The sequence below is a fragment of the Microcaecilia unicolor genome, chromosome 10 (genome assembly GCF_901765095.1).
Source record: "Microcaecilia unicolor chromosome 10, aMicUni1.1, whole genome shotgun sequence".
NCBI classification, from domain to species: domain Eukaryota; kingdom Metazoa; phylum Chordata; class Amphibia; order Gymnophiona; family Siphonopidae; genus Microcaecilia; species Microcaecilia unicolor.
Genome location: NC_044040.1, coordinates 29171555 through 29199102, shown reverse-complemented (window position 1 = coordinate 29199102; position 27548 = coordinate 29171555). Strand labels below are relative to the sequence as shown.

The following is a 27548-nucleotide window of genomic DNA, read 5'->3' as shown; positions in this document are numbered from 1 at the left end:
GCACATTCCTATATCAGGAAGTAAATAAGATACATAGTAAATAACAGCAGATAAAGACCTCTATGGTCCATCCAGTCTGCCCAGTAAAGTGGTCGGGTTGTAATGTTCCCCTCTGTATGTCTTTAAGTAGGGTTGTAACTGCTGCTCCATGAAGGTTCCCCTCCTCCACACCCTTTAAGAAGTGTGAAAACGGGAGACTGAACACAGCAGCAATTATAACCTACATAAATAGGAGAGGAGACCAGCACAGAGCAGCAGTTACAACCCTGGCCAGTTTATTAGGCAGTGACTTTGGACAATCTGCTCCACAGTGAATGAGCATGCAAACACAGGCTCAAGAGTGGTGGAGGATGAAAATAGTGATATGTACAAAGCGACAGCTTAAATTACCGTGTTAAAATAAAATATGCCTTCTCCTTTACCCAGTGTATTAAAAAGCACATCAGTGTCAGTCCCTGAGCTCACCTCGCTTCCTGTGAAGTTGCAGGGAGGCAGGGCTGGTGTTTCTCCTTCATATGTGGCAGGTAAGTCTCCAAAATAATATTTGGCTAAATCAAGCAGCTGCCCATGAGATACTCCTACAGAATAAGAATACATTTTCAAATCCTGTTGCTTTTTCAGGGAACACTGTGTCCAAAAGCAGGCTCCCTGTGTGGACAGTAAAACCTTAAGCTGCGACATGGAAGCAGCAAAGCTTTTCAGATCCATTATTGTGTCCCCTCAGAGTCTAACCTGTTCAGCAGGGACTTTACCACACACTGCTGTTTTAATACCATATTTCCTGTTTAAAAAAAATGTAATACAATAAATCTTAAAAAGATATCTGCTAGAACTTCTGCAGAAGGCAAGCAGATGATGTATGACAAGCACAGTGTTCACAGAAAAGGATGCCCAATGTGGGTTACAAAGGACAGTGACCAGCCCAATCAGCGAGGTGAAACTACATTTCCTAAGCAGCTGCAGGAGAAGCCTACTGGTTAGGATCAAGAGCTTGGGAAATCATGGTTCAAATCTCACTTCTCCCACAGATTACCTCCTTGTGATCCTGGACAAGTCAATTTATCTCCCTTAACCTCAGGTACTCAGACTAAGTTCTTTGGGGAAGTGACTTATTGTACCTGAATATTTATTATTATTGGTCTCAACCGGAAAACAAGAGAGAGAGAGAAAAGGGGAGAGTATAAAAGAGTGTAGGAAAAGCAATCAAAGCAAGGCAGGATGTGAAAACTGTGCGTCTGCATGCATTTCCTAGTGTTTTTCAAATATAAAACAGTGCTGAAATCACCTTGCCCTTATTAGATCAGTTCCTTCCAAGTTTGGATATCATCAACTTCTACTGGAAATTACTACACATTTAACCAGCTCTTCCTTAGCATCCCTCTGGAGCACCCAGAATCTGACTGATGGGTTGTGCATGCTTTCCAGCAGGTGGAGACCAAGAACTCTTGACTCTAGAGAGAGCCAATAAGAGCCCTGGCTAGCTACAGATAGATTCAGTATTCTCAGTTTCCAGCAGGTGGAAGGTGGTGAGCCCTTTAGTGTCTTTTCTCTGTGCTCTCTTTCTTTCTAGTTAAAAAAAAAAAAATGATAAGCGTGAACAGTGTCTTTATTATAGACTAAGGGGTTTATTTTTAGGATTTCTTCTATGCACCGCTGTCTCTTGCATTTATCTGGAGGCTGATGCCCACAGGGGCGGGTCTCTACACGCCTCAGGGGCGTCACACTCGGGTGGCCGGGTCCCTCCCCCCAATTCCTCCTGTTTTCTCCTTGCAGCGTGGTGCGCTGCAGCGTGTTTGGGAGCTTGCCTCAACCTCTTCAAGGGAAGAGTGTTTTGAGACCTGGAAGAGGCAGCTACATTTGTAAAAAAAAAAAAAGTAATTGAAGCAATTTGAGGTGCAAACAAGCAGGGCAGCTCCGTTTCCACATTTATTTGTGGCGGTATCGCACCTTTTTTTTCTAGCTCCGGGAGTATGCTCTGGCCCATCAGTCGCGTGGGTTCCTGCTGGAGAAAAAAAAAGGCCAATTCAGCGCATCAGGGAGGCCGTAAAATGGCAGAGAAATTCTGCAGTTGTGCTGTCTTGGCAGCGGCGGGGGCTTGTGGCGAGCAGTACCTTTAAGTACTGCAGCGTGGTAGAAATTTCAGCGGTGTTTGGTCCCTCTCACTCAGCTTCCTCTCCTGCAACAGTGGTTGAGGATTCAGGGTCAGTAAAGAAAAAGATGCCAGCTCCTATTTTGACGTGAAGCTCCATTTTATTCTCTATGTAAGTGGAGCAGCCTGCCTAACCAATCAGGGTACAGGAGGGGGGGGGGGGGTTCCCTCCTGAATTCATCCTTCAGATGTACAAGGCCTTCATGTTACAAAGGTCAGGTCCAGCTTTGGCCGGTTAAGGCGGATGCTTAGACAGGCAGGTGGCCTCAGCAAAATGACCTAGGGGGTCCTGGAATCTAGAAGAGGATCTGGTTTCTGAGCCAGATCAGGAGATGCTCTCACTGGAGGAGACCGATTATTTAGGAGAGGGGCAGTTTTCTGAGGACTCAGGTCCAGGGAACTCGGGTACGGAGACTTTGCTTCCAAGGGAGGATCCATCTGTGGTTCGAATTTTTCACAAAGAGGATTTACAGAAGCTTATTTCTTTGGTGGCTACTACCTTGCATTTTGAAGAGGAGCCCATGGCCGTGGAGGGCCATAAGGTAGTCTCCTGGTAAAAGGCATAAGAAGACTTGAGTAAGACTTTCCCTATGCACCAGGATATCAGAGATATCATTCAGGCACAGTGGGATGTACCAGATTCTCCTTTTCGGCTCGCTTGATCTATGATCCGTCTCTAACCAGTTTCTGATTCAGACAAGTCCCTTCTCAAGCCTCCAGTTGTGGACGCGATAGTCTCAGCGGTTACTAAGAGGAATACTAACCCCATGGATGGAGGCACGGCTCTTTTTTTTCCCCCAATTATTTTTATTGAAGTTTTAAATTCAAATAATCATTACACAGCATACAATTACATCTACAACTAAATATCAACAAATAACCTTCAGAATCTCCCCCACCCTTCCCCGTTAGCGGTTCTTGTAATCCAACTGATGACCATCGGTCATGGGTCCATAAGTATTTCAGTCACATTGGTGGAACTATCAGCCTGGGGGCATCTAGTTCAATTCCGGCTTGGGATTGCCATGTGACATATTTGTCCCATTGTTTATGGAATTGAGTAATGTTTTCGGCTCGATGAGGCACGGCTCTTAAGGACGTTCAGGATCATCATATGGAGGCTCTGTTAGTTAAACAGTAGTTTTGATGTCTCCGCTTTGGCAGCCATCTGTGGTTCCTTGGTGGCTAGGGCTTGTTTTTGCTGGTCTGAGAGAGTCTTGGATAGAACTTCAGATAATTTGGCATTGATAGGCACCGAAGTGGCTAAGATTGAATTGGGTTCTGCCTTTTGGCAGATGCTTTATACGATTTGCTGAAAGCCTCTTCCAAGTCCATGGCCTTGAATATGGCTGCAAGGTGTTCTCTTTGGCTACGAGGTTGGTCTGCAGATGCAGCTTCTAAATCTAAACTGAGTAAATTCCCTTTTAGGGGATCCTTTCTGTTTGGCGAAGAGTTAGACAAGTTAGTCCGCAGTCTAGGAGATACCAAGGTGCCTCAACTTCCTGAAGACCGACCTAGGGCATCGGGTCTCAGCCTGCTTTCTGGGCAAACTCAGGGACGAGATTTTCGTCAGTATAGGAAAGGTAGAGTGGCTCCGGTTCAGCGGTCCTGGTTCTTTCTGAAGAATCAGTCCTTTTGAGGGGCTCAAAGGGGAGGCAGAGATGCAGGAGCCTCTTTCCAGTCTGCAGACCATCCTGCTCAATGAAGGCTTCCGGGTCCAGCTTCTCATTCCTGTGGGAGCTCGCTTAACACAGTTCTATTGGAGGTGGGCTCGGATTACCTCCAAGCAGGAGGATATTGGAGACAGGTATGCCCTAGAATTTGCACAGCATCTTCCAGGCGCCTTCCTAGAGTCTCCCTGTCATGTTCTCAAGGCAGAGATCAGGCAAGGCCATTATTCCATTTACTTTGCCGTCCCAAAGAAAGAAGGATCTTTCTGACAGATTTTGGATCTCCGTCAATCGGGCACTCAAAGTCACCAGCTTTCATATGGAGACTGCTTGGTCATAGTGGTCGTCTGGTTCGGGGAGTTTTTGACTGCACTGGACTTAATAGAGGCCTATCTGCACATTCCAATTCAGCCCATGCACCAGGATTTTCTTTGATTTGCACTTTTGGGCAAGCATAATCAGTTTCAGGCTTTGCCACTGGAACTCACCACAGCTCCTCATACGTTCACAAAGGTTATGGTTGTGGTGGCAGCGGCTCTCAGGAAAGACGGTTTTCTAATTCATCCTTACCTGGACAATTAGCTGATCAGGTCAAAGTCCTATCAGGAAAGTCTGCAGGTCACAAGTGGTTCAGTTCCTTCGGTCCCTTGGTTGGGTGGTCAACTCTCTCAAGAGTCGTCTAGTACCGTCTCAGACACTCAACTACCTAGGAGTGTCCTTCAATACAGTTCAAGGTCGAGTATTTCTTCCACAGAACAGGATTCTCAAGTTACAGGCTCAGATTCAAGCATTTCTGCAATGATCAGTACTGACTGCAAGGGATTATCTACCAGTTCTTGGGCTCCATGGTGGCAATGATAGAAGTGGTGCCTTGGGCCACTGCATAAATAAGATCTTCAGAAGTCCCTCCTGTCCAGGTGGTCACTGCAGGATTCCCAGCAGGTGAAATTACCACTTCGAGCTCAGGAGCCAACCTCCACTGGTGGCTTCAGACAACCAAACTGACCAAGGGGATGCCTCCGGAATCGCCTCAGTGGATAGCAGTCTCAACAGATGCCAGCCTCAGAGGCTAGGGAGTTCACTGTCTCAGTCAGTTTGTGCAGAGTCTTTGCTCTTGGCCAGAGTCGTGCTGCTCGATCAACCTCTTGGAAACCAGAGCAATTTGGTTGGCTCTAGAAGTATTTCATTCTCTTCTCACAGGCAAGTTGGTAGGCATCCTATCAGAAAATGTCACAGCAATGGCATACGTCAATCGGCATGGGGGGACGAGGAGTCGCCAGTTGGAACAGGAAGTGGCGCAGCTCATGAGTTGGGTGGAGCTTCACCCAGCTGATGTAGTGGGAACGTCAAATGTTCAGGCGGGCTCTCTCAGTCACAACACACTAGACCCAGGAGAATGGGCTCTTGGTGCGACAGCATTTCAGGCAGTCGTAGATTGCTGGGGGACTCCAGTCATTTATCTATTGGCCACAAATCTCAATACAAAGGTGCCACGATACTTCAGTCGAAGAAGGGATCTCAAACCAAAAGGCGTAGACGCTCTTCCTCAGCCTTGGATGTCGCGGCTTCTTTATGAATTTCTTCCGTGGCCCCTTCTGGGCCTCCTAATTCAAAGGATCGAGGCGCAGAGGGGTCTCGTAATGTTGGTAGCACCAGACTGGCCCCAAAGGCCTTGGTATGCCGAACTCGTATGCCTTCTCATCAGCCCTCCGCTCAGGTTTCCAGAATCTCATGGTCTCCTAGTCTAGGGCCCAGCGGTTCATCCAGTTCTGGCTCAGTTTTGTCTCATGGCTTGGCTCTTGAGCGGGCTCGGTTGACAGAGATGTTACTACGCCAATGTGATTGCCATGATGCTACTACTACTACTACTTAACATTTCTAGAGCGCTACTAGGGTTACGCAGCGCTGTACAGTTTAACAAAAAAGGACAGTCCCTGCTCAAAACAGCTTACAATCTAATGGGCGAAATGTCGAGTTGGAGCAGTCTAGATTTCCCGAATAGAAGTGTGGAGATTAGGTGCCGAAGGCGACATTGAAGAGGTGGGCTTTGAGTAAGGATTTGAAGATGGGCAGGGAGGGGGCCTGGCGTATGGGCTCATGGAGTTTATTCCAGGCATGGGATGAGGCGAGGCAGAAAGGGCGGAGCCTGGAGTTGGCGGTGGTGGTGAAGGGTACTGAAAGTAGGGATTTGTCTTGACAGCGGAGGTTACGGGAAGGAACGCAAGGGGAGATGAGGGTAGAGGTAAGGAGAGGCTTCAGATCGAGTGCATTTGTAGGTTAATAGGAGAAGCTTGAAATGTATGCGGTACCTGATCGGAAGCCAGTGAAGTGACTTGAGGAGAGGAGTGATATGAGTATATCGGTCCAGGCGAAAGATAAGGCGTGCGGCAGAGTTCTGAACGGACTGAAGGGGGGATAGATAGCAAAGTGGGAGGCCAGTGAGGAGTAGGTTGCAGTAGTCAAGGCGAGAGGTAATGAGAGAGTGGATGAGAGTTCGGGTGGTGTGCTCAGAGAGGAAAGGGCGAATTTTGCTAATGTTATAGAGGAAGAAGCGACAGGTCTTGGCTATCTGCTGGATATGCGCAGAGGAGAGGGAGGAATCGAAGATGACTCCGAGGCTGCGGGCAGATGAGACGGGGACGATGAGGGTGTTATCAACTGAGATAGAGAGTGGAGGGAGAGGAGAAGTGGGTTTGGGAGGGAAGACACTAAGCTCGGTCTTGGCCATGTTCAGTTTCAAGTGGCGGTTGCACATCCAGGCAGCAATGTCGGATAAGCAGGCCGATACTTTGGCCTGGGTTTCCGCAGTGATGTCTGGTGTGGAGAGATAAAGCTGGGTGTCATCAGCGTAAAGATGATATTGGAAACCATGAGAGGAGATTAGGGAGCCCAGGGAAGAGGTGTAGATTGAAAAAAGAAGGGGTCCAAGGACAGATCCCTGAGGAACTCCAACAGAGAGCGGGATTGGGGTGGAGGAAGAACCATGAGAGTGTACTCTGAAGGAGAGATAAGAGGAGAACCAGGAGAGGACAGAGCCCTGGAACCCAAATGAGGACAGTGTGGCGAGAAGTAAGTTGTGATTGACTGTGTCAAAAGCGGCGGATAGGTCAAGGAGGATGAGGATGGAGTAGTGGCCTTTGGATTTGGCAAGGAACAGGTCATTGCAGACTTTAGATAGTGCGGTTTGTGTCGAGTGTAGGGGGCGAAATCCGGATTGATGCTTCGGTCTCAGTGCCATTTGACTTCTCTGAATTATAACTTGGCGGATTTTTGAGGCATGGCGTGCAAATTGGGACATTTCTCCATTTCATGCTTTGGTAGCGGAGATCCTGGAGTTTTTACAACAGGGTTTTGATAAAGACTTGGCGCTAGCTTCTCTTAAGGTGCAAATGGAGACATTGTCTTGTTTTCAAGGACACATTCAAGGAAAGGCCTTATATTGTCATCCAGATGTGTCTCGGTTCCTTTATGGAGCGGGTCTCTTTCGTCCCCCCTCTAGGGCCATCTTTCCAGCTTGGTGCCTCAATTTGGTTCTCTCCCTCTGAGCCCTTGGAATCCTGTTCTCTAAAAGATTTGACACTCAAGACAGTATTTTTAGTGGCCATTGCCTTGGCTAGGAGAGTGCTGGAGTTGCAGGAGTTTTCCTGTCAGTCTCCATTTTTGGAGTTTTCTAAGGAGCAGGTAGTTTTACTCCCTGTCCCTTCCTTTCTCCCTAAGGTCTTGTTAAGGTCTCATTTGTCCCAAGCAGTAATTTTCCCTTTGTTAGGTTCTTCCTCAGGATCGGAGGATCACTACTACTACTACTTATCATTTCTAAAGTGCTACTAGACGTCCACAGCACTGTACACTTGAACATGAAGAGACAGTCCCTGTTCGACAGAGGATCAACGGCTTTATGGAATCTAGAAGTCAAGAGAGTTCTTAAGCACTATTTTTGAAGACTACAGAGGAATTTAGATGTACGGATCGTCTGCTCCTGCTGATTGGAGGTTCCCGCAAAGGGCTGGTGGCGTCTAAACCCACCATTTCTAAGTGGCTTAAAGAGATGACTGCTTCCACTTTTCTTCTTTCTGGGAAACCTATTCCAGAAGGAGTGAAAGCCCATTCTACTAGGGGGCAAGCTGCATCATGGGCGGAGCGCTTGTTAGTGCCTCCTTTGGAGATTTGTAAAGCAGCAGCATGGTCCTACTTGCATTCATTTACTAAACACTACAGATTGGATGTTCAGTGTCGTCAGGATGCAGTTTTTGGTGAATGTTCTCACGGTGGGTTTACTAGGGTCCCGCCCATAAAGGTACTGCTTTGTTACTTTACATCAGTCATCCAGAGGGATGCTAAAGGAGAAATTAGTTCTTACCCACTAATTTGCTTTCCTTTAGTCCCTCTGGACCAGCACAGATCCCTCCCTCTAATTGTTTGAAGAGATGTTTCAGTTCGTGGATTTCAGATAGAACTGTTTTGAGCATTTGTTTATTTAAAAAATAAAATAAATGTACAGCAAATATATTTATGCAAGAGGCACATACTCATTGATAGTAGGTCGTTGGTGGCTGCTCAAGTTTCCTGGTTGCACAGAATATTGTTCTTCTCTTTTCTTCTTCTGCTTTGTTATAATACTGAATCTATCTCTAGCTAACCAGGGCTCTTATTATCTCTCTCTAGAGTCAGAGTTCTCAGCCTCTACCTGCTGGAAGGCGTGCACAACGCATCAGTCAGATTCTGGACCGGTCCGGAGGGACTAAAGGAAAGCAAATTAGTAGGTAAGAACTAATTTCTTCTTACTGAACACACAATAGACTGCGGAAAGGTATAGGAAATTACTTACTGGCTGTCATGTTAAGTAATGTTCTGTCACTGTCTACTTGTCTATATTTTATTTCAAGAGATCAAAACTAACCTATACTTGTTTTCTAATTGAGCACTAAACGGTTGTAATGCTTGATAGGTATTTGAAATTAGTAAATAAACTATTTAAAAAAAAAAAAAAAAAAAACAACCCCCCCCCCCCCCCCAAAAAAAAAAAAACAAAACAAAACAAAACAGCTCTATGGTGCTTTTACCAGAAGAATTGAAAAGTATTAGAAAATCAATCTCATAAAACTAATGGCATAAAGCATATCGCACCATGATCCTAGGTCTGCTACAGCTCATCTTAAAACAAAATTATTCAAAAGCATGGATAAATGAACGAAGCCAACATGGATTTAGTGATGGGAAATCTTGCCTCACCAATCTATTACATTTCTTTGAAGGGGTGAACGAACATGTGGATAAAGGTGAGCCGCTCGATATTGTGTACCTGGATTTTCGAAAGGCACCTGACAAAGTACCTCATGAAAGACTCCAGAGGAAATTGAAAAAGTCATGGGATAGGAGGTAGTGTTCTATTGTGGATTAAAAACTGGTTAAAGGATAGAAAACAAAGAGTAGGGTTAAATTCTCAATGGAGAAGGGTAGACAGTTGGGTTCCACAGGGGCCTGTGTTGGGACCACAGTTTAACATATTTATAAATGATCCAGATATGGGAATAATTAGTGAGGTAATTAAATTTACAGACGATACAAATTTATTCAAAGTTGTTAAAAATCACAAGAGGATTGTGAAAAATTGCAAGACGACCTTATGAGACTGGGCATCCAAATGGCAGATGATGTTTAATATGAGCACGTGCAAAGTGATGCATTTGGGAAAGAGGAACCCGAACTATAGCTACATGATGCAAGGTTCCACATTAGGAATCACCGAACAGGAAAAGGATTTAAGAGTCATCACTCACAATACTTTGAAACCCTCAGTCTGCTGCGGTGGCAAAGAAAGCAAATAGAATGTTAGGTATTATTAGGAAAGGAATGGAAAATAAAAACAAGGATGTTATAAATGCCTTTGTATCACTGCATGGTGCGACTGAACTTTGAACACTGTATGCAATTCTGGTCACCACATCTCAAAAAAGATAGTGGAATTAGAAAAGGTACAGAGAAGGGCAACGAAAATGATAAAGGCAATGGGATAACTTCCCTATGAGGAAAGTCTGAAACGGCTTGGACTCTTCAGCGTAGAGAAAAGACAGCTGAGGGGAGATATGATAGAGGTATATAAAATACTGAGTGGAGTGGAACGGGTAGACATAGATCACTTGTTTACGCTTTTCAAAAATACCAGGACTACGGGGCACGCAATGAAGCTAAAAAAGTAGTAAATTTAAAATGAATTGGAGAAAATATTTTTTCACTCAAGTGTAATTAAACTCTGGAATTTGTTGCCAGAGAATGTGGTAAAAATAATTAGATTAGCGGGGTTTAAAAAAAAAAGGTTTGGGTAGCTTCCTAAAAGAAAAGTCCATAAGACATTATTAAAATGCACTTGGGAAAATCCACTGCCTATATCTAGGTTAAGCAGTATAAAATGTATTGTACTGTTTTTGGGATCTTGCCAGGTACTTGTGATCTGGATTGGCCACTATTAGAAACAGAATACTGGGCTTGATGGACCTTCGGTCTGTCCCAGTATGGCAACACTTATGTACTTTAGTTCACACATTTCAGCAGTAGCTGAAGGTGAGTTACATTCAGGTACAGTGGATTATTTCCAACAATAGAGGGTTAAGTGACTTGCCCATGGTCACAAGCAGTTATCGGTGAGATCTGAATCCTGGTTTTCCTGGGTCTCAGCCAGATGATCCTCCACTTCTGCAGACTTCACCCTGCATGATAATCAGGATGGTAAAATGTAAATCTCATAAATGCTAACTACACTGACCTCCAGCAGCAGCCAGTACCATCCGCGGTCCTTTATAATGTGTTGTTATGTACTCCACCAAGTCGTTGCGGTTTATAGACCTGTAGAAGGGTCAGGAAAGAGATGCAGAAAGATTAAATGGCAGAAAGGTTTTGAGGGGCCAGACATCATGAGAGATGGGCCATAGAACCTTCACTGTCACTTCCCATCTGTCACAGCAAAGCCAGACTAATATCTTCACAGCACGTCTGGGAAGCATCACAAAATGTGTGCTCTGTGTAACCAAAAGCTATATGCAGCTTGCCATCCTAGATCTGGGATTGCTTCTCAACAGATCACAAACAAGGAAGGATCTGTTTTGTTTTGGTTTTTTTAGTAAGGAGTCTAAGATACTTATTACAAATCAAGTCAATAAAACATATTCAAGCCATGCAAGTATTACACCAACCACCCACTCATGAAGTTCAATTGATAACAGGGAAACACCATTTCTGTAAACCATTATTTTTTTAAAGACTCATTTCTTTACCATAGCTCCAGAGATAATGGAGCAGAAAGACAGAAGATGGAATGAAAGAGAAGACTTCAAAAATAAATTGTACTGGCTACTTACTTGATGTTTTCTGTGGGCCCGAGGATGGTGCGTCCCAGTGCTGTGTGTTGATAGGCAGTGGCATGGAGATAATCAAAGACCACCTCCTGCAGGTTGGTTTCCACTTCCTGCATCTCTCGCAGGATAACACCCCGCTCTCGCTCAATCTCTGCCTCTCCCAGAGTGCTGTTCTGAATGATGTCAGCAAGAATCTCCACAGCTAGAGACCAAGAAAAAAAAAATCAATGAAGTAGAAATTTTTTTAAAATGTACCAGAATGCTTTTCCCTTTCCTATATGTGCACACTGCAAACTCACAGAGTTTTAGACTAGAAAATGAGTCTCAAACACAGGTTGGGTCTTCACTCTGAAAACATCACGTTCCACTGCAACAAAAAAATATAGGCAAATACATTGCAATCTGTAATCAGACCCTGATGCAGGATGGAAAAATTATTCCTATTTTTGGTGAAAGTTAGGCTTTGGTGGCCTAACTGAGGGGTCCTTTTACTAAGCTATGGTAAAAGGGAGCCTGCGCTAGCGTCCGCACATGTCTGTGATGCGTGCTGAGGCACCCTTTTACCGCAGTGGGTAAAAGGAAGTCTTTTTTTTTTTCTTGACAAGAAATGGCCGTGCAGTAAGTGAACCACTTACCGCGCAGCCATTTCAGGAGGGAGCACTTACCGCTACCCATTAATCCACCAGCACTACAAAAATAGAAAATGATGCGTGCTGGCGGTGGGAACTACTGCCGGGCTCCAGCGGTAGTTCCGGATTGGCATGTGTCAAGCCCATTGCCGTGCACCAATCCTTTAGTAAAAGGGCTCCTGACTTTGCTGAAAACATTGTCTTTTAATAACTGCATATCTATTGCATATATTTGCTTTACAGACAACCTTACCCAGCTGGTACACAAAAATACTTGCTTGGCTCCTTCTTCACAGTGCATGAGAGACGCTACAATGCATAATGAGAGGAACACATATCCATATTTCTCACCCCATCCTGAACCTGTGTTAAACAAGTTTATTTACGTGTTTCTGATTTCCCTGATTGGCTCCAGCACAGACCAACCTGGATGCAAAATGTATTATCCCTATTGTATTTTTTTTTTTTGGGGGGGGGGGGGGGGGGGGGAGGGGACTCCATTTAGAACTCTTTCTCGGGACATTGCTGAAACATCTTGTGCGCAGAAAGAAACTTCTGCCAAGGCTTACATAAGTATATACAAGTACGTAAGTATTGCCATACTGGGAAAGATGAAAGGTCCATCGAGCCCAGCATCCTGTTTCTAACAGTGGCCAATCCAGGTCACAACTACCTGGGAAGATCCTAAAAATGTACAAAACATTTTATACTGCTTATCCCAGAAATAGTGGATTTTCCCCAAGTCCATTTAATAACGGTCTATGGACTTTTCCTTTAGGAAGCCGTCCAAACCTTTTTAAAAACTCCCCTAAGCTAACCACCTTTACCACATTCTCTGGCAACGAATTCCAGGGCCTTGTGATTTCCGAGCTGATGTTTGTGAATTGCTTAGATCTAGTATTCCCCGGGAGCTGGGCAGAACTAAGAAGCCCCTGTGCTGGTTCTGGGTGCTGGATTGCTGTGACTATCTGCTTGCTTATCTGTCCTCAAATAAGTAACAGTTGCACTTGAGTGTCCACCTGATTGCTGCGATTCCTGATTTACTACCTTCAGATAAAGAATTAAGTATTTAATTATACCTTTTATTTTGGGGTGTCTCGGTGAGTTTGTTTGGGTAGGCTTGTGGCCGCAGCCTGCTAGCAGTATAATGCAGATCCAAACTCCAGTCACACTGTACTCAATTTCACAACTTAATCAATAAGTTTGGATTAATGAGACAAAGTCAACATGGATTTAGTGACGGGAAATCTTGCCTCACCAATCTACTACATTTCTTTGAAGGGGTGAACAAACCTGTGGATAAAGGTGAGCCAGTTAATATTGTGTACCTGGATTTTCAGAAGGCGTTTGAAGTACCTCATGAAAGACTCCAGAGGAATTTGGAGAGTCATGGGATAGGAGGTAGTGTTCTATTGTGGATTAAAAACTGGTTAAAACATAGAAAACAGAGAGTAGGGTTAAATGGTCAGCATTCTCAATGGAGAAGGGTAGATAGTGGGGTTCCCCAAGGGTCTGTGCTGGGACCACTGCTTTTTAACATATTTATAAATAACCTAGAGATGGGAGTAACTAATGAGGTAATTAAATTTGCTGATGACACAAAGTTATTCAAAGTTGTTAAATCGCAGGAGGATTGTGAAAAATTACAAGAGGAACTTACGAGACTGGGCATCTAAATGGAAGGTGACATTTAATGTGAGCAAGTTGAAAGTGATGCATGTGGGAAAGAGGAACCTGAATTATAGCTACGTCACACAAGGTTCCACGTTAGGAGTCACAGACAAAGAAAGGGATCTAGGTGTTGTCGTTGATGATACGTTGAAACCTTCTGCTCAGTGTGCTGCTGTGGCTAAGAAAGCAAATAGAATGTAGGTATTATTAGGAAAGGAATCGAAAACAAAAATGAGGACGTTATAATGCCTTTGTATTGCTCCATGGTGCGACCGCACCTCGAATATTGTGTTCAATCTGGTCGCCGCATCTCAAAAAAAGATATAGTGGAATTAGAAAAGGTGCAGAGAAGGGCGATAAAAATGATAAAGGGGATGGGACGACTTCCCTATGAGAAAAGACTAAAGCGGCTAGGGCTCTTCAGCTTGGAGAAAAGGCGGCTGAGGGGAAATTATCATATATCACTTCTCATTATTTTATAGACCTCTATCATAATGAGGAGTGGAACGGGTAGACATGAATTACTTGTTTACTCTTTCCAAAAATAAAAGGACTAGGGGGCATGCAATGAAGCTAAAGTAGTACATTTAAAATGAATCAGAGAAACTATTTCTTCACTCAACGTGTAATTAAACTCTGGAATTTGTTGCCAGAGAATGTAGTAAAAGCGCTGAGGCTAGGGTCACATGACCAGGGCTCCTATTGGCTCGCTAGAGTCAGAGTTTTTTTCTCAGTCTCCAACCTGCTGGTAGGCGTGCACAACCCATCAGTCCAATCCTGGGCCAGTCCGCAGGGATGCTAAGGAAAAGCGGTTAGCTTAGCAGGTTTGTAAAAAGGTTTGAATGGCTTCCTAAAGGAAAAGTCTGTCAACCATTATTAAAATGGCCTTGGGGAAAATCCTCTTTTCCCCTGGGCTTGAGGGACCTTTGGTCTGTCCCAGTATGGCAATACTTATGTACGCTTACTGGAAACTTAGAAAAGTCTATTATGGCAATGATTTATAGAAACATGCTCTTTTTGGGATATTTTGAAAGCTTGCTGCCCCTTATGTATTTTTTTATGTTACCAATAACCAAAACCAGGGCCAGCTTAATCACTAGACCAGATGAGGCTCTGGCCCAGGGTGCCAGCGATTAAGGGCACCAAAATACCCCAGCCTCTGAGCTCACCTGGTCTACAGGTTAAGCCTTTTCTCCCCCCCCCCCCTTCCCAGTCCAGTCTCTACCCTTCTCTCTCCTTCCCCCATCCCCCTCTCAACAGTCTGACACTGCTCCCACACTTCTCTCCTGCTTCCTCGGATATAATTTCCTGCTGTGAGTGGAACACAGCAGAGGTGAGAAAGTAGTACCAGACCCGTAGGGCGGGGGAGAAACTGGACTGGGGAGGGGAGAGATACCAGCCCAAGGGAGGGAGAGATGCTGAACCCGTGGAGAGAGAGGGAGGGCGTGCTGGAAGCAATGTAATATGATGGGGAAGGGGGCACCACCATCCCTTAACAATGACAACTACATAAGGCCTACAGCAGTGACTGGAAACCGAGGAGGATCTGCAGGAGTTTCTGATTTTCGCTTATAATAATCGAAAATCCAGAAAATAATCAACTCCAGTGCTCTGATATTGTCATCTGGCTGCTGTTGTTGCATGAGGATATCGTTACTGGAGCAGGACCTGCCTATGTCCCCCTCTGATCTGGCTGATTCCACAACCCCCCCCCCCCCCCACTCCAAAAAAAAATGCAAGACTTGAGACCCAGAGAAAAAGGGAAGTGGGAAATGGACCACAGACTCCAGAGATGAAAGGACAATCTGGATGCTTGAGAAGATTTATTGTCATCTCTGGAGTCCGTGGTCCATTTCCCACTTCCCCTTTTTCTCTGTTTCTCTCAGTGGGATCTCAAGAGTTCTCTGCCCAGGCAGATTTCTGCTGAGACTTGAGACCCAGATAGTAGTATACGAATTCCTGCCCTGAGTAGCTCAAACCCACCAAATGCCTAGTAATAAAGATAGCAGAGGTACCTACATATTTAAAGAAGCTATTTAAATGTATCTGGAGAACATGTAAAAACTGGAGTGTTCATTATGGAAGGGAGAACAGTGTAATATTATTAAGTGCTTGCTGTAGATTTATATCAAATTGGTGGAATCAGAGAGCATAGATGAAAACATATCAATATTAAAATAGAGGGAACATTTCACAGGTGGTGTTAAGATTCATGAATTGATCGCACTGTGGCATTTTCTATATAGCTATTTATGTTCAGAACAGAGATCAGAACTACACAAACTAGAGTCATCCGCAGCTAATTATACTCAGAATTTTAGCACCCTTCCAAAGTCCCTTATAGTAGTGTTTCCCAAGTCTGGTCCTGAAGTTTTCAGGATATCCACAATGAATATAAATGAAAGAGATTTGCATATAATGAAGGCAGTGTATGCAAATCAAATTCATGCATATCAATTGTAGATATCCTGAAAACCTGACTGGCAAGAGGCACTCCAGGACTGGAGACTTGGGAAACACTGCCTTACAGGCTTGATAATTTATAACTCCCTAGAATCAGACGCCCTACATATAATACAACACCTCTGGGTAGGTCTTTGGAGAATGCCTTCGCATAGTATACCGTCTGCTCTCGGGACGTGTAGGCATTCAGGTGCGCTCCCATATTCTCAATCTCCAGCTCCAGGTCTAACTGAGATCTCTTTTTGGTGCCCTACATGTTTGAAAGACGAAGAAATACATTTACATCTCTCCAGGCATTACCCACTAATAAAACATCTGATCAAGTGTTAATAAATGGATTTCTCAGAAATCTACGGGGAGTTATGGTTACTTAAAAAAATAACACACAGAAGTATGAAACATAGCAGAAAAACTTAGGAGAAGCAGAATAGTACATCTGAAAACAGGAGTCTTCACCGATATACTACAAAGCTCTGGATTTCTGTATCTAAGCTGCACAAGAGTGTCCTCCAGGTACCCAATGAGGAATCACCAGATACTGAGTTTTGGAGGTAAAAAAAAAGTAAAATTGCACAAAATCCAGCCAGACTAGATTGCCCTATAAAGATAAATGGCTCTAGAAGCAAGTACAAGGTGTCAGGTGCACTTTGCATTACCGAGTTCAGCTTTGTGCCTTTGCCAGCAGGCTCTTCCATAACATGTTAAAGCAGGAAACCATGAGGCTATGGAGAAGGGGATCTAACATCAAGGGGTGCATATTGTAACATGTATTATCCTCCCTCAAATAGGCCCACCAGCAGAAGCTACTGCTAAAAACTGTGTTAATTCCAAACAGAAGCTGAGAAGAGAAGGTGGGAGAAGTCCTTATTACAGTTAAGTAGTTACATTACTGCTGCTGTATTTCCAGAAAAAAACTTTTTTTTTTTTTTTTTGGGAGGGGGGGGGGGGGGGGGGGGGGGAACGACCTAATACTCAGCCAGTGGCGAACGGTGTTTTGTTGACTGCTGCCAGCATTATACCCAGAAATTCAATGCCGAGCCATGTCTGAGCTCTGGCACTGAATTTCTGGGTATACAGAGCCAGTGAAAACATAGCCAGATGTGTGATATTTGGCACTTAACCAACTAAGTGCTGACCCCGCCCCCAAAATAGCCATTTCGGCTTGGGCGCTAACCAGGCATTTTCAGCAACAGTATCCTGTTAACTGCTGCTGAAAATGACCACTGTTTAAATCGGTTTGAATATTGTGCCCAAAGTTTCTACTGAATTAACTTGGTACTAGTCAATAGAAGCTTGGTCTATTCTCCATCAAGCTCACCCCCCTCACCCTCCCGAGCAGTAACTGGGAACTGCCGCTGAAAATGACCAGGTTAACCCCAGATAAGTGATTTAAATGGCCAGGATCCTCTTCTCATTGCTTAAATCGGTTTGAATATTGTACCAAGTTAATTCAGTAGAAACCTTGGGCACTAGTCAATAGAAACTTGGTCTATCTCCATCAAGCTCACCCTCCTGAGCAGTAACTGGGAGCTGCTTTAGAAGCTAAGACATACAATGACAAACAAAGCGAGGAAGAGAGAGTGTCAGCACAAGATAACTCCCAGCCTTAATATTCTATTAGCATTAGGAAATCTGTCTATTTTATTCTCACTTGGATTTCATTCCCCAGAAGACAGATGCATTAAATAACTTTCTACGAGCCCCACGTTTGAATCCCAGGGTCTGCTACGTGGATCACTATTGGAACAAAAAGCTGATCTCACCCAATGCAAGAGTAGACTGAAGGAAAGATGTTGTTTAAAAGCAAGGTGATGTGGCCAAACCAAATTAGAAGGCTTCTGTTAAAAAATCACGTTTACTTGCAGCATGCTACTGCCTTTCTGGTTGGTTACCACACCACCGAGAAGAGCAATGGCTCGAGGTGTTTAAGAGAGAAAGGCAATGCCCAGGGCCTGTGCTTCCAGGACATTCCAGGGAAGGAAAGGTGGAGATAGCTCCTCCAGGGATCTCTCTGACTAGAAGAAATGGTTTGAGTGATAACATAGGGCAGATATGCTATACATGCCCAGGTTTCACCTTGTTTTGTTTTTAAATTCCCGTGGGACTCTCTGGGAACATCTACAAGCTCCTGAACAAGCATTGCTGTAATCACATTAGCACATCATCATTTTCCACAAGAATGTTTGTACAGCAATGCAGAAAACACAGGATGAGTGGCACGTGCAGCAGGTCTACTACACATTTCTGTAGCCAGATAGTGGTTGGAGTTTTAGCTCAGGGCCTGTTTATTAGCTGGAGATCCTAGGAGGAACAGAGGCTTCCAGCCACAGAACTGATCTTCATAGCTAAATGAATCCTGACTGTCGTCTTCATTTTACATGTTTCTTAGGCTGAAATAAACTATAGAAGATGTAATCTGTATTGAATCAAGATCATGTCTGCCTTACTGAAGATGCCTACCTTGAAGGCCATGTGTTCCAGGAAGTGAGCTGTCCCATTGTTCAGCTGATTTTCATATCGACTACCCGCATCGATCCAAAGCCCAACCTGCAAACACAGAAACATGATTACACTTCTCGTAACAAACTGCTTAAAACATCAACTGGTGTTTTGACAAAGAAGTAAAAAGCACAGGTTTGAATAGACATCTAACATTTGATTATCATAAGTAGCAATGAAACAAATACAAAGTGAAATTAAAAAAACAAAAATCAGGTTGGCAGTTGACCTACTTTGCTTTGACTCCCGAGCTGGTTGGGGAATGAGTAATTGTATATCCGACAACCTGATATCAGGTATTTCAGTGACTTAAGCCAGAACATTCTCCCCACCAGAGATCAATATGGACAAGAGAATCATGCTGTCAGACTGACCTTCTAGATCCCAGGAGGACAATGTTCATCTGTATCCATTCAAGCACAAGAACATACGATAAATATATTCAAAAGGCAGTTATCCACCACCTAAAACAATCAAGATCCCATTTTCCTGATCAAAGTAATATTTGAAAGGGCCTGAAAGGGCCTCTGACCCAGGAAAAGCAAGAACACAACTCATGACCTGAAGAGTCAACTCAGAAGGAGAGTCTAAAAAGCCCAGCAGCACAGGGGTGTGGATGTAATACCACAGATGAAAGAAATAGATCTCTTAGAAGAAAAAAATGAGGAAGTAAGACCATTAAGGTGAAAAACAGGCAAGAAAATGGCAAGTGGGCATTTAGAATAAACAAATATTGCTGCTTTTATCTACAGGATCTTGTATAGATCATACACACTAAATTAGCCAAAGAGTGCACACAGCTCCGGCTACTTACTGTGCAAGTTGAAAGTCCAGAGTCCTCAGAAGCTACTCGTAGACCATTCTGTAAGATTGAGACCTTTGTTTCAGGGACATTTAGAAGTACTTCTGCAGCTGGCTGGGTGGCTCTGTATCTGCCCCACTATAAAGGAAAAACATCTACAGCATTCAGCAATTTTCTCAGACACAAGGAAATGTACAACATAATACATCAGAAATAAAACAGCACAGACAAAAATCAATCCATTTCAATAGCTACTGCTGAGGGGGACCATGACTGAAAAAGCTTGTACTACCCAATTACTCATAACTACTACTACTACTAACTAGCATTTCTAAAGCGCTACTAGGGTTACGCAGCGCTGTACAATTTAAACATAGGACAGTCCCTGCTCAAAGAGCTTACAATCTAAAAGACAAGAAAACAATCTAAAGACAAGTGAACAATCTAGAGGACGAGTGAACAGTTAGTCTGATAGGGTGGATAGATTGGGGTATTTTATATATCTCGAGTGGTTAGGCGCCGAAGGCAGCATTGAAGAGGTGAGCTTTAAGCAGAGATTTGAAGATGGGTAGGGAAGGGGCATGGCGTATGGGTGAAGGAAGATTGTTCCAGGCATGGGGTGAGGCAAGGCAGAATGGGCGGAGTCTGGAGTTGGCAGTGGTGGAGAAGGGTACTGAGAGAAGGGCTTTGTCCTGTGAGCGGAGGTTACGGGCGGGAACATAGGGGGAGATGAGGGTGGAGAGGTAGTGAGGAGCCGCGGACTGAGTGCATTTGTAGGTAAGGAGGAGGAGCTTGAATTGTATGCGATAACTGATCGGAAGCCAGTGAAGTGATTTGAGGAGAGGGGTGATATGAGTATATCGGTTTTGGCGGAATATAAGACGTGCAGCAGCGTTCTGAACTGAATGAAGGGGGGATAGATGGCTGAGTGGGAGGCCGGTGAGGAGTAAGTTGCAGTAATCAAGGCGAGAGGTAATGAGAGCGTGGACGAGAGTTCTGGTGGTGTGCTCAGAGAGGAAAGGGCGAATTTTGCTGATGTTGAAGAGGAAGAAGCGACAGGTCTTGGCAGTCTGTTGGATATGCGCAGAGAAGGAGAGGGAGGAGTCGAAAATGACTCCGAGGTTGCGGGCAGATGGGACAGGGAGGATAGGGGTGTTATCAACAGAGATAGAGAGTGGAGGAAGAGGAGAAGTGGGTTTAGGAGGAAAGACGAGGAGCTCGGTCTTGGACATGTTCAGCTTCAGGTGGCGGTTGGACATCCATGCCGCAATGTCGGATAAACAGGCCGATACCTTGGCCTGGGTCTCCACGGTGATGTCAGGTGTGGAGAGGTATAGCTGGGTGTCATCAGCATAAAGATGATACTGAAAACCATGAGACGAGATCAGCGAGCCCAGGGAAGAGGTGTAGATTGAGAAGAGAAGGGGTCCAAGGACAGATCCCTGGGGAACTCCAACAGATAGTGGGATGGGAGTGGAGGAAGATCCATGGGAGTGTACCCTGAAGGTGCGGTGGGAGAGATAAGAGGAGAACCAGGAGAGGACAGGGCCTTGGAACCCAAAAGAGGACAGCATGGCAAGAAGTAAATCATGGTTGACAGAAGCACTCACCTTTATGGTCATGAGACAGCCACACAAGTATGGCGATGTTTGTCATATGATCTGAAAGTCAAGCTCCCAGACAAATTACAGCTTCATTCTAGTAGCCTCAGTGTGGCCATCAATTTATTTATTCCACAGGCTTGCTATACTGCAGCGGGACTGACATAGGCTTCAAAGCGGTTTACAAATGATTTTTAAAAATAGAATAAAAGAAACAAACTGATGTAAGCAGGGGGGAAAGGGAGGGGAATAACGAGAGGACTACAGAATTGGCTTGTACAGGTATTCAGGTGGAGCTTTAGCAGGGTGCCTAGGTCAGGAAAATAAGTGAGTGCCTAGTTTGCGTCTATTTTATAAAGAGCTAAGATGTTGAGTTTTTTTTTGGGTGTGTAGATAACCTCTACTGTTATTTCTTCTCTCTTTTTCATCTTGACCAACTGTAGTTTGTATTGCATGCTCACCTGATGATGTGTTAACATCTGATTGGTTAAGTTCCATTTAAATAGTATGTGAGTAGTTACTTTTGGTTTTGATGCATCTGTGAACGCACGGTATGACAGCAGAGAGGTGAATATATTTATAAATGCAACTTCAAGAAGATGCAAGTATAACATTATATTACATCTTATGTATTTATTTGGATTTTAATCACACCTATTTCAGTAGTACCTCAAGGGGAGTTACATTCAGGTACACTGGATATTTCTCTGTCCCAGGAGGGCTCACAATCCAAGTTTGTACCTGAGGCAATGGAGGGTTAAGTGACTTGCCCAAGATGACAAGGAGCAGCAGCGGGATTTGAACTGGTCACCTCTGGGTTGCAAGACCAGTGCTCTAACCACTAGGCCACTCCTCCACTTATGGCTGTCAGGTTCTGAACGAATCCAGACCACATGCCCTCCTGTCCAGGATTGTTGTTACAATGGCCAAATTAAAGTATGGGTGGGGCAGAGATGGTTATGGTAACAAATCCTCAAACAGACGTGGATCATCTGGTTATGAGTGGAGCAACAGGGCCTTCCTATTAAAGACTGTATCAGAGGGAATCGTGGATTTGGATGTTGACTGTTTGCTTTGCTGATTTTTTTTGAGATTTACTGTGTTGACACAGGCCTGCAGATCTCTGCCAGTTTTATTTGTATTTTTGAACACGATCGTGATGTTTGCTATGCTTGACCATATATTATATCCCATTTTATAATATATTGATGACAGTCTCTCTCTCATAGGCACTAAAAGCTGTTGAAAAAGCACTCAGGTTGTGCAGTGAAAGTTGGATCCCCTGAGGCAGGGGTAGGCAACTCCGGTCCTCGAGAGCCGCAGCCAGGTTAGGTTTTCAGTATATCCACAATGAATATGCAGGAGATAGATTTGCAAGCACTGCCTCCATGGTATGCAAATCTATCTCCTGCATATTCATTGTGGATATCCTGAAAACCTGACCTGCGGCTCTCGCGGAACGGAGTTGCCTACCCCTGCCCTGAGGAAATTTGTTTAAAGTGAAACAGAGATCCTTGCTGGGGTGGCACTAAAAAGCTAAGTGCTTATTTTCTTATAAGATTGAGATACAGTGGTTTTTGAAAAATGTATATATGATATTTATACTCCACTTTTTCCCATATAATTTCAAGTTCAATGTGGCTATCAAGCTAAAAAGAAGTCATTACAAAATATGAAACAAAATACATAAACCCACACATATCAAAATAAGGAAAGAATCATAACTATATAAAGAATTTAATAAAGCATAATGGGGCACCAGGATCAAATGACAGAAATGTTTTGAAAAGGAAAGATTTCAAAAGCTTACGAAAAACCAAATAACCATGTTGGGATCTTATATTCCATGTATTAATATTAAAGCACTTAGCCCTTCATTCTTTTGCCAATGGGGCTCTCCATTTCACTTATAAGCTTCCTCAGAGGAGTAAGTGCAAAAACCGATCAAGTTGCACTTAGTCCCTCTTATTTATAAGTGAAACGGAGAGCCCCATTGGCAAAAGAATGAAGAGCTAAGTGCTTTAATATTGATATATGGAAGTTCAAGTATCTACTATAATAAAACTCACCCTCAACGTTCTGAGGACACTGACGTCACTGAAGCCAAGCCCTGACTTCCTTCAAAAAGGTTCGAAGGTTCGTGGTGGTGAAGCCACCAAAATCGCTCCGGGCCCCGCCCTCGAGGGCGGAGCAATGGCAGAACAACAAAGGGGTTGGCAGGGAGGGAAATCGCTACGGGCCCTGCCCTCGCGTCAAACGTCATGACGTTGGGGGGCGGAGCAATGGCAGAACAACGAAGGGGTTGCCCAGGGAGGGGGGGGTGTTGGCGACGAAAACCTTGCTAGCGCCCGTTTCATTTGCTCTGAAACGGGCCTCTTTTACTAGTAATACTATAAAAGATACATTATAAGAAGATTAAAAGAAGGCCAGCATAACCTCCAGCAGCCTGCCTGCCCCAAATTATCCCCCGATATTCAATGCCAGAGCCCAGATATGGCCCAGCACTGAATATGGGGGGATAATTTAGCCAGCAACGATCAGCGGTTTTTCACCAGCTGAATACTGTGGGGATTGCAAATTGTGTTCCTTCATTTTCCCTTACCCTTTTTCTATGTGTGGTTCTCCTGGTCCCTGTATTTCAGGTTATAAGAGATTTGTTGGGGGGAAGGAGGGGGATTAGGGAAGTTATTTAAATAAATTGATTTGAAATGGCTAGAGGTGTTACAGTCTATTTGTTTCATTCCACTTTGTTGTTTATCCTATTCAGAATGTCTTTTGTAGTTTTTTTTTTATGCTTGTTCAGTGGGTATCTATTTACTTGACTCAAGCCCTCTTTTTTTTGTAACTGTTTTTTTGTGCGCCATTTTATTTTGGGATTTGAATAAATAACGATAATTTTTTTAACCCCTCCTACAGATCTGAAAATTGAAAAGACAAAAAACAAAGTGTAATTTTCAATCTGTTTTGGAGGCCCAACATCTCAGCATTCCCTGCTAAAGTGTTACATCCTTCTGAACCACAGCAGCCTTATTGACAAATTGTCACCTTCCCCTCTCTCCCCTCCCTCCTGTTGTTCCTCTTTCCCTCCTCTGACACTAATTACTGTATTTTGTATTAATGTTGCTTAATAGACTATTGTACGCCACATTGAGCCTGCCCATGGGTGGGAATAATGTGGGATATAAATGGGATAAATAAATAAATATTTTCTATGGGCTGACATATTGCAAAGATGCTGTACCTCTTAAAACCCTCCCTCCACACCTGAAAAAGGCATATAAAATTGTATGTTCTACAACACAGACATGGTTTTAACCAAGCTAAAAATCCAGTATCTGACCCAATCACTTCTTGGGGTTTTTTTTTTAATTTGCTTTTATAACTTCTTTTTGTCTTCTTTGAGGGTAATTTTACAATACTGCACCTAGCTTAAGAAAAGCGTTAAAAATAAATAAATAAAAAATTCAAGCCTACCTTGCAGGTGTGGACACTTACATCTGCTCTCAAAATGCCTGGATTGTGCAAGTATGCATCTAGATTAGCATTATTTTTTAATCTGCATATGTCCTTGCAAACTCTGTCTGCCATTACTGTGCTTCTAAAAACTAAGAGCCCCGTTTACTAAGCCACGCTGGAGACACGTTAGTGCTTTCAGCACGAGCTGTGTAGGCGCCCACAATATTCCTATGAGGGCCTAAACATGCACTAATTTTTTGCTTGCACTAAAAATGCTAGCGCACCTTAAACAGAGCCCTAAATACCTGATGGAGAGGAGGGGAAGATAGAGAAAAATCTGACTGTGAGTGTGGTCACAGAATAAATCTGAGGAGAAGGAGAAGACAGAAAGGCATGGATGGGGGGAAAAAAAGGGCCGAAGAGAAAGAAGCAGCTAAGGTTAGAAGGTGATGAAGAGGAATCCATGGAATTTTATAGGGAATAGATGAATTTAAGCGGAGGGTAGATGGAAAGGTACCTGAAAGAAAGATGAAAAAAAAAATCGGGGGGGGGGGGGGGGGGGGGGGGGAGGAACAGAGAAGGATATGTGGAGAGAAATGAAACCGGTAGCCAACATTAATTTGGCCACAACAGGAGTGGTAGCCTCTACGTTTAGGTTATTTACAGATTCTCTATACTGCCCTTTACAACACATGCATCACAACGATTTACAGTGTCAAATGATAAAAATATACACAGACAGGATAATTCACAAAAAAGGCAATGCAGCATTTGCTCACTGTTAACACAGATCATTAGTCCAGGACAATGGAAGAAAAGTGAATGGGTTTGGGAATATTACTAGCCCTCTGACCCAGTGCCTCCCAAAAATCTCTAACAATGGGAGACCATCCTTGCTGTCACATTTTGTTGAAGTTGTAATTGTTACAAATGTTTGTTGGAATAGTCAAACAAGAGGTACAGTAATCAACAACCCAACAGAATGGAGAATTAATATTACATTTCAAATCATACAATGCCTGAACAAGGCTTTCAGAATAGCTAACAAGAATCCAAAACATCCCCAACACTTTTCACCATTTAATTTGATGTAATAGGCATGTTCATGGGAAAACACTTTGCAAGACCTGAGCATTGCATCAATAACTTTATGGTGAGAATACTAAAAGGAAATTTTAAAGACAATACAGGAACATAAGACCTTTGAAGTTAAAATGATAAAAATATTTTGCCACTCATCAGAAAGGGCTTAAAGATCTGGGTTTCCTACTACATTATACTACTTTGTCATCCTCTGATCATCCATCCATCTCTCTGTTTCCACCCCCCCCCCCCCCCCACACACACACCTTTTTCCCTGTGAGGCTGTCACTGAAATGCTTTTATGTTTCACTTATATATTCTGATATTTGTTATCATTTGCTCATTTCTGATCTGAAGAACTATTGCCTTCTGAAGCTAATCAAAAATGTATTGTTAGTAGAAATACTTTTTTTTTTTTTAATTTTATAGAAGTCTTTATTGAACTTATTTGATACACAACAAGGTATAAACATCATGAAACACCATCTGGATTAAACAGAAGTCTTAGTACATAAAAGAACAATGACCATATTTCGTATCAAATCTAATTTAGATCCCCAGATAACTTCAACTTTTTCAAGTTTATACAGAAACTACCCCCACCCAACCTAACCCCCCCCGCCCTACAGCCCCCCTCGACACCTCCCTCCCCCCTTACATGTTCTAATACTCCTTCCTGTGTTTCAGTCCAGTGACACTCTCCCCTACCCAGCATTCAAGAATGGCAACCATATTCTCTCCCACCTAAGCAAGATCCTAGATTTAACTGCTGTCCAGTCCTCTCCATCTCACACATATATAGTAGCTTAGTAAGCCAGCGTACCAGTGGTGGCACTAAGGGCGACTTCCAACTCTGCGCCAGATTTACTCTTGCTACCTGTAGGGCCCCCCTTATCAGAAGCCATTCATGCTCTTTAAGGCCTTCTGGTCGCTGTCCCAATATGAATACTAGTGGATGCCACAAATACTTTCTTTTTTTAAATATTTTGTTTATATGTATCACCTTTAATTTCAGAGAGATTATCACGCTAGATTGTAAGCTCCTTTGAGCAGGGACTGTCCTTCTATGTTAAATTGTACAGCGCTGCGTAACCCTAGTAGCGCTTTAGAAATGTCAAGTAGTAGTTGTAGTACGTGACCATGAGTTGTTGCTGGAAGATATGTTAAAGACCAGCAGTATACACTGATTTAAATACGTTTGGGCACGTTTCCATAAGAAAATATTAGCCACCTAAGCTTGGGAAACCCAGTGGTAACGAGCAACATTCCATTAAGGTATGCGTGACCCACTAGTCATTTTTTAGAAACGGGATGCTGAGCTAGAAAGACTACCGACCTAACCCAGCAGCACACGTCTCGTGCTTTCTTCATAAGCCTGCAACTTTGAGAATGGAGTCTGGTGCTGAGTAACCATGACAATCACCCGCGTGCGCCTATTGCGTTCTCTCACGTCGGACTCATGCAGCGCGTAACCATTGCGGCAACCAAGGAGGTAAGTTAGCAACCTACCACACCTGACCCAACAGAAAGGCTGAGAGAACCCAGCCCAAGTGCCCTACGTCCGACGTGAAGCAACCGTACGACTACAATAAGAGAGCCTAGGCGCGCGCCTTATCAGTCTCCGTCAGGCTGTTAGATAACCCATAGCAGTAACCCCAGAGACCTCGCCGCCGTCCCGAACAGAACACTCCCCCACCAGCGAGTCCCGCTCGGTTCCTTTGAGGAACTACACTCACCTGTTTCCCCGGAAGCGATAAAACAGAGTATTTGTTAACAAGCCTCCCGGCAAAACCTGCAAACCGGGCCAATGCCGCCATCTTGTTTTTAAAACCTCACGCAACTGCTCATGATTTCACATCCGCGGATAATAAGGCTTGGTAGCCCAGGAAGTTAAAGGACAGGAGACGGCATCTGGCCCTTGGTCCATTATCTGGGCTGAAGGCAGTGGGCGGAGTTTGCCGCCATATTGGTCAGAACAAAATAGCAAACCTGAGGCTACATTGTTTTGTTAAATCTACTAGGTTTTTGAGAGTGGGGGAGGGAGTTCGGAGTTACAAGGTTTAAATGGTAGGCATTGAATGGTGGCTATTGGTATTGTATCATCTTTAGATGTGGGAATGGAAAAGGTATTTAAATGCATACTGTTGTACTATAAGTTGGATAAAGGAGGTGGCTT

General features: G+C 43.8%; 1 protein-coding gene across 1 annotated transcript in view; it reads right to left on the bottom strand.

Annotated features, from left to right (window-relative positions):
• PMPCB (peptidase, mitochondrial processing beta subunit) overlaps positions 1-27230 on the bottom strand; it is a 55399-nt gene extending 28169 nt beyond the window's left edge. Inside the window, 7 exon segments of the mRNA XM_030216406.1 lie at positions 466-578; positions 10580-10659; positions 11172-11370; positions 16052-16181; positions 18392-18478; positions 19245-19370; positions 27109-27230. Coding sequence (XP_030072266.1) covers positions 466-578; positions 10580-10659; positions 11172-11370; positions 16052-16181; positions 18392-18478; positions 19245-19370; positions 27109-27189 — 816 coding nt within the window. The 5' untranslated portion in view covers positions 27190-27230.
• Positions 27231-27548: the final 318 nt, after the last annotated feature.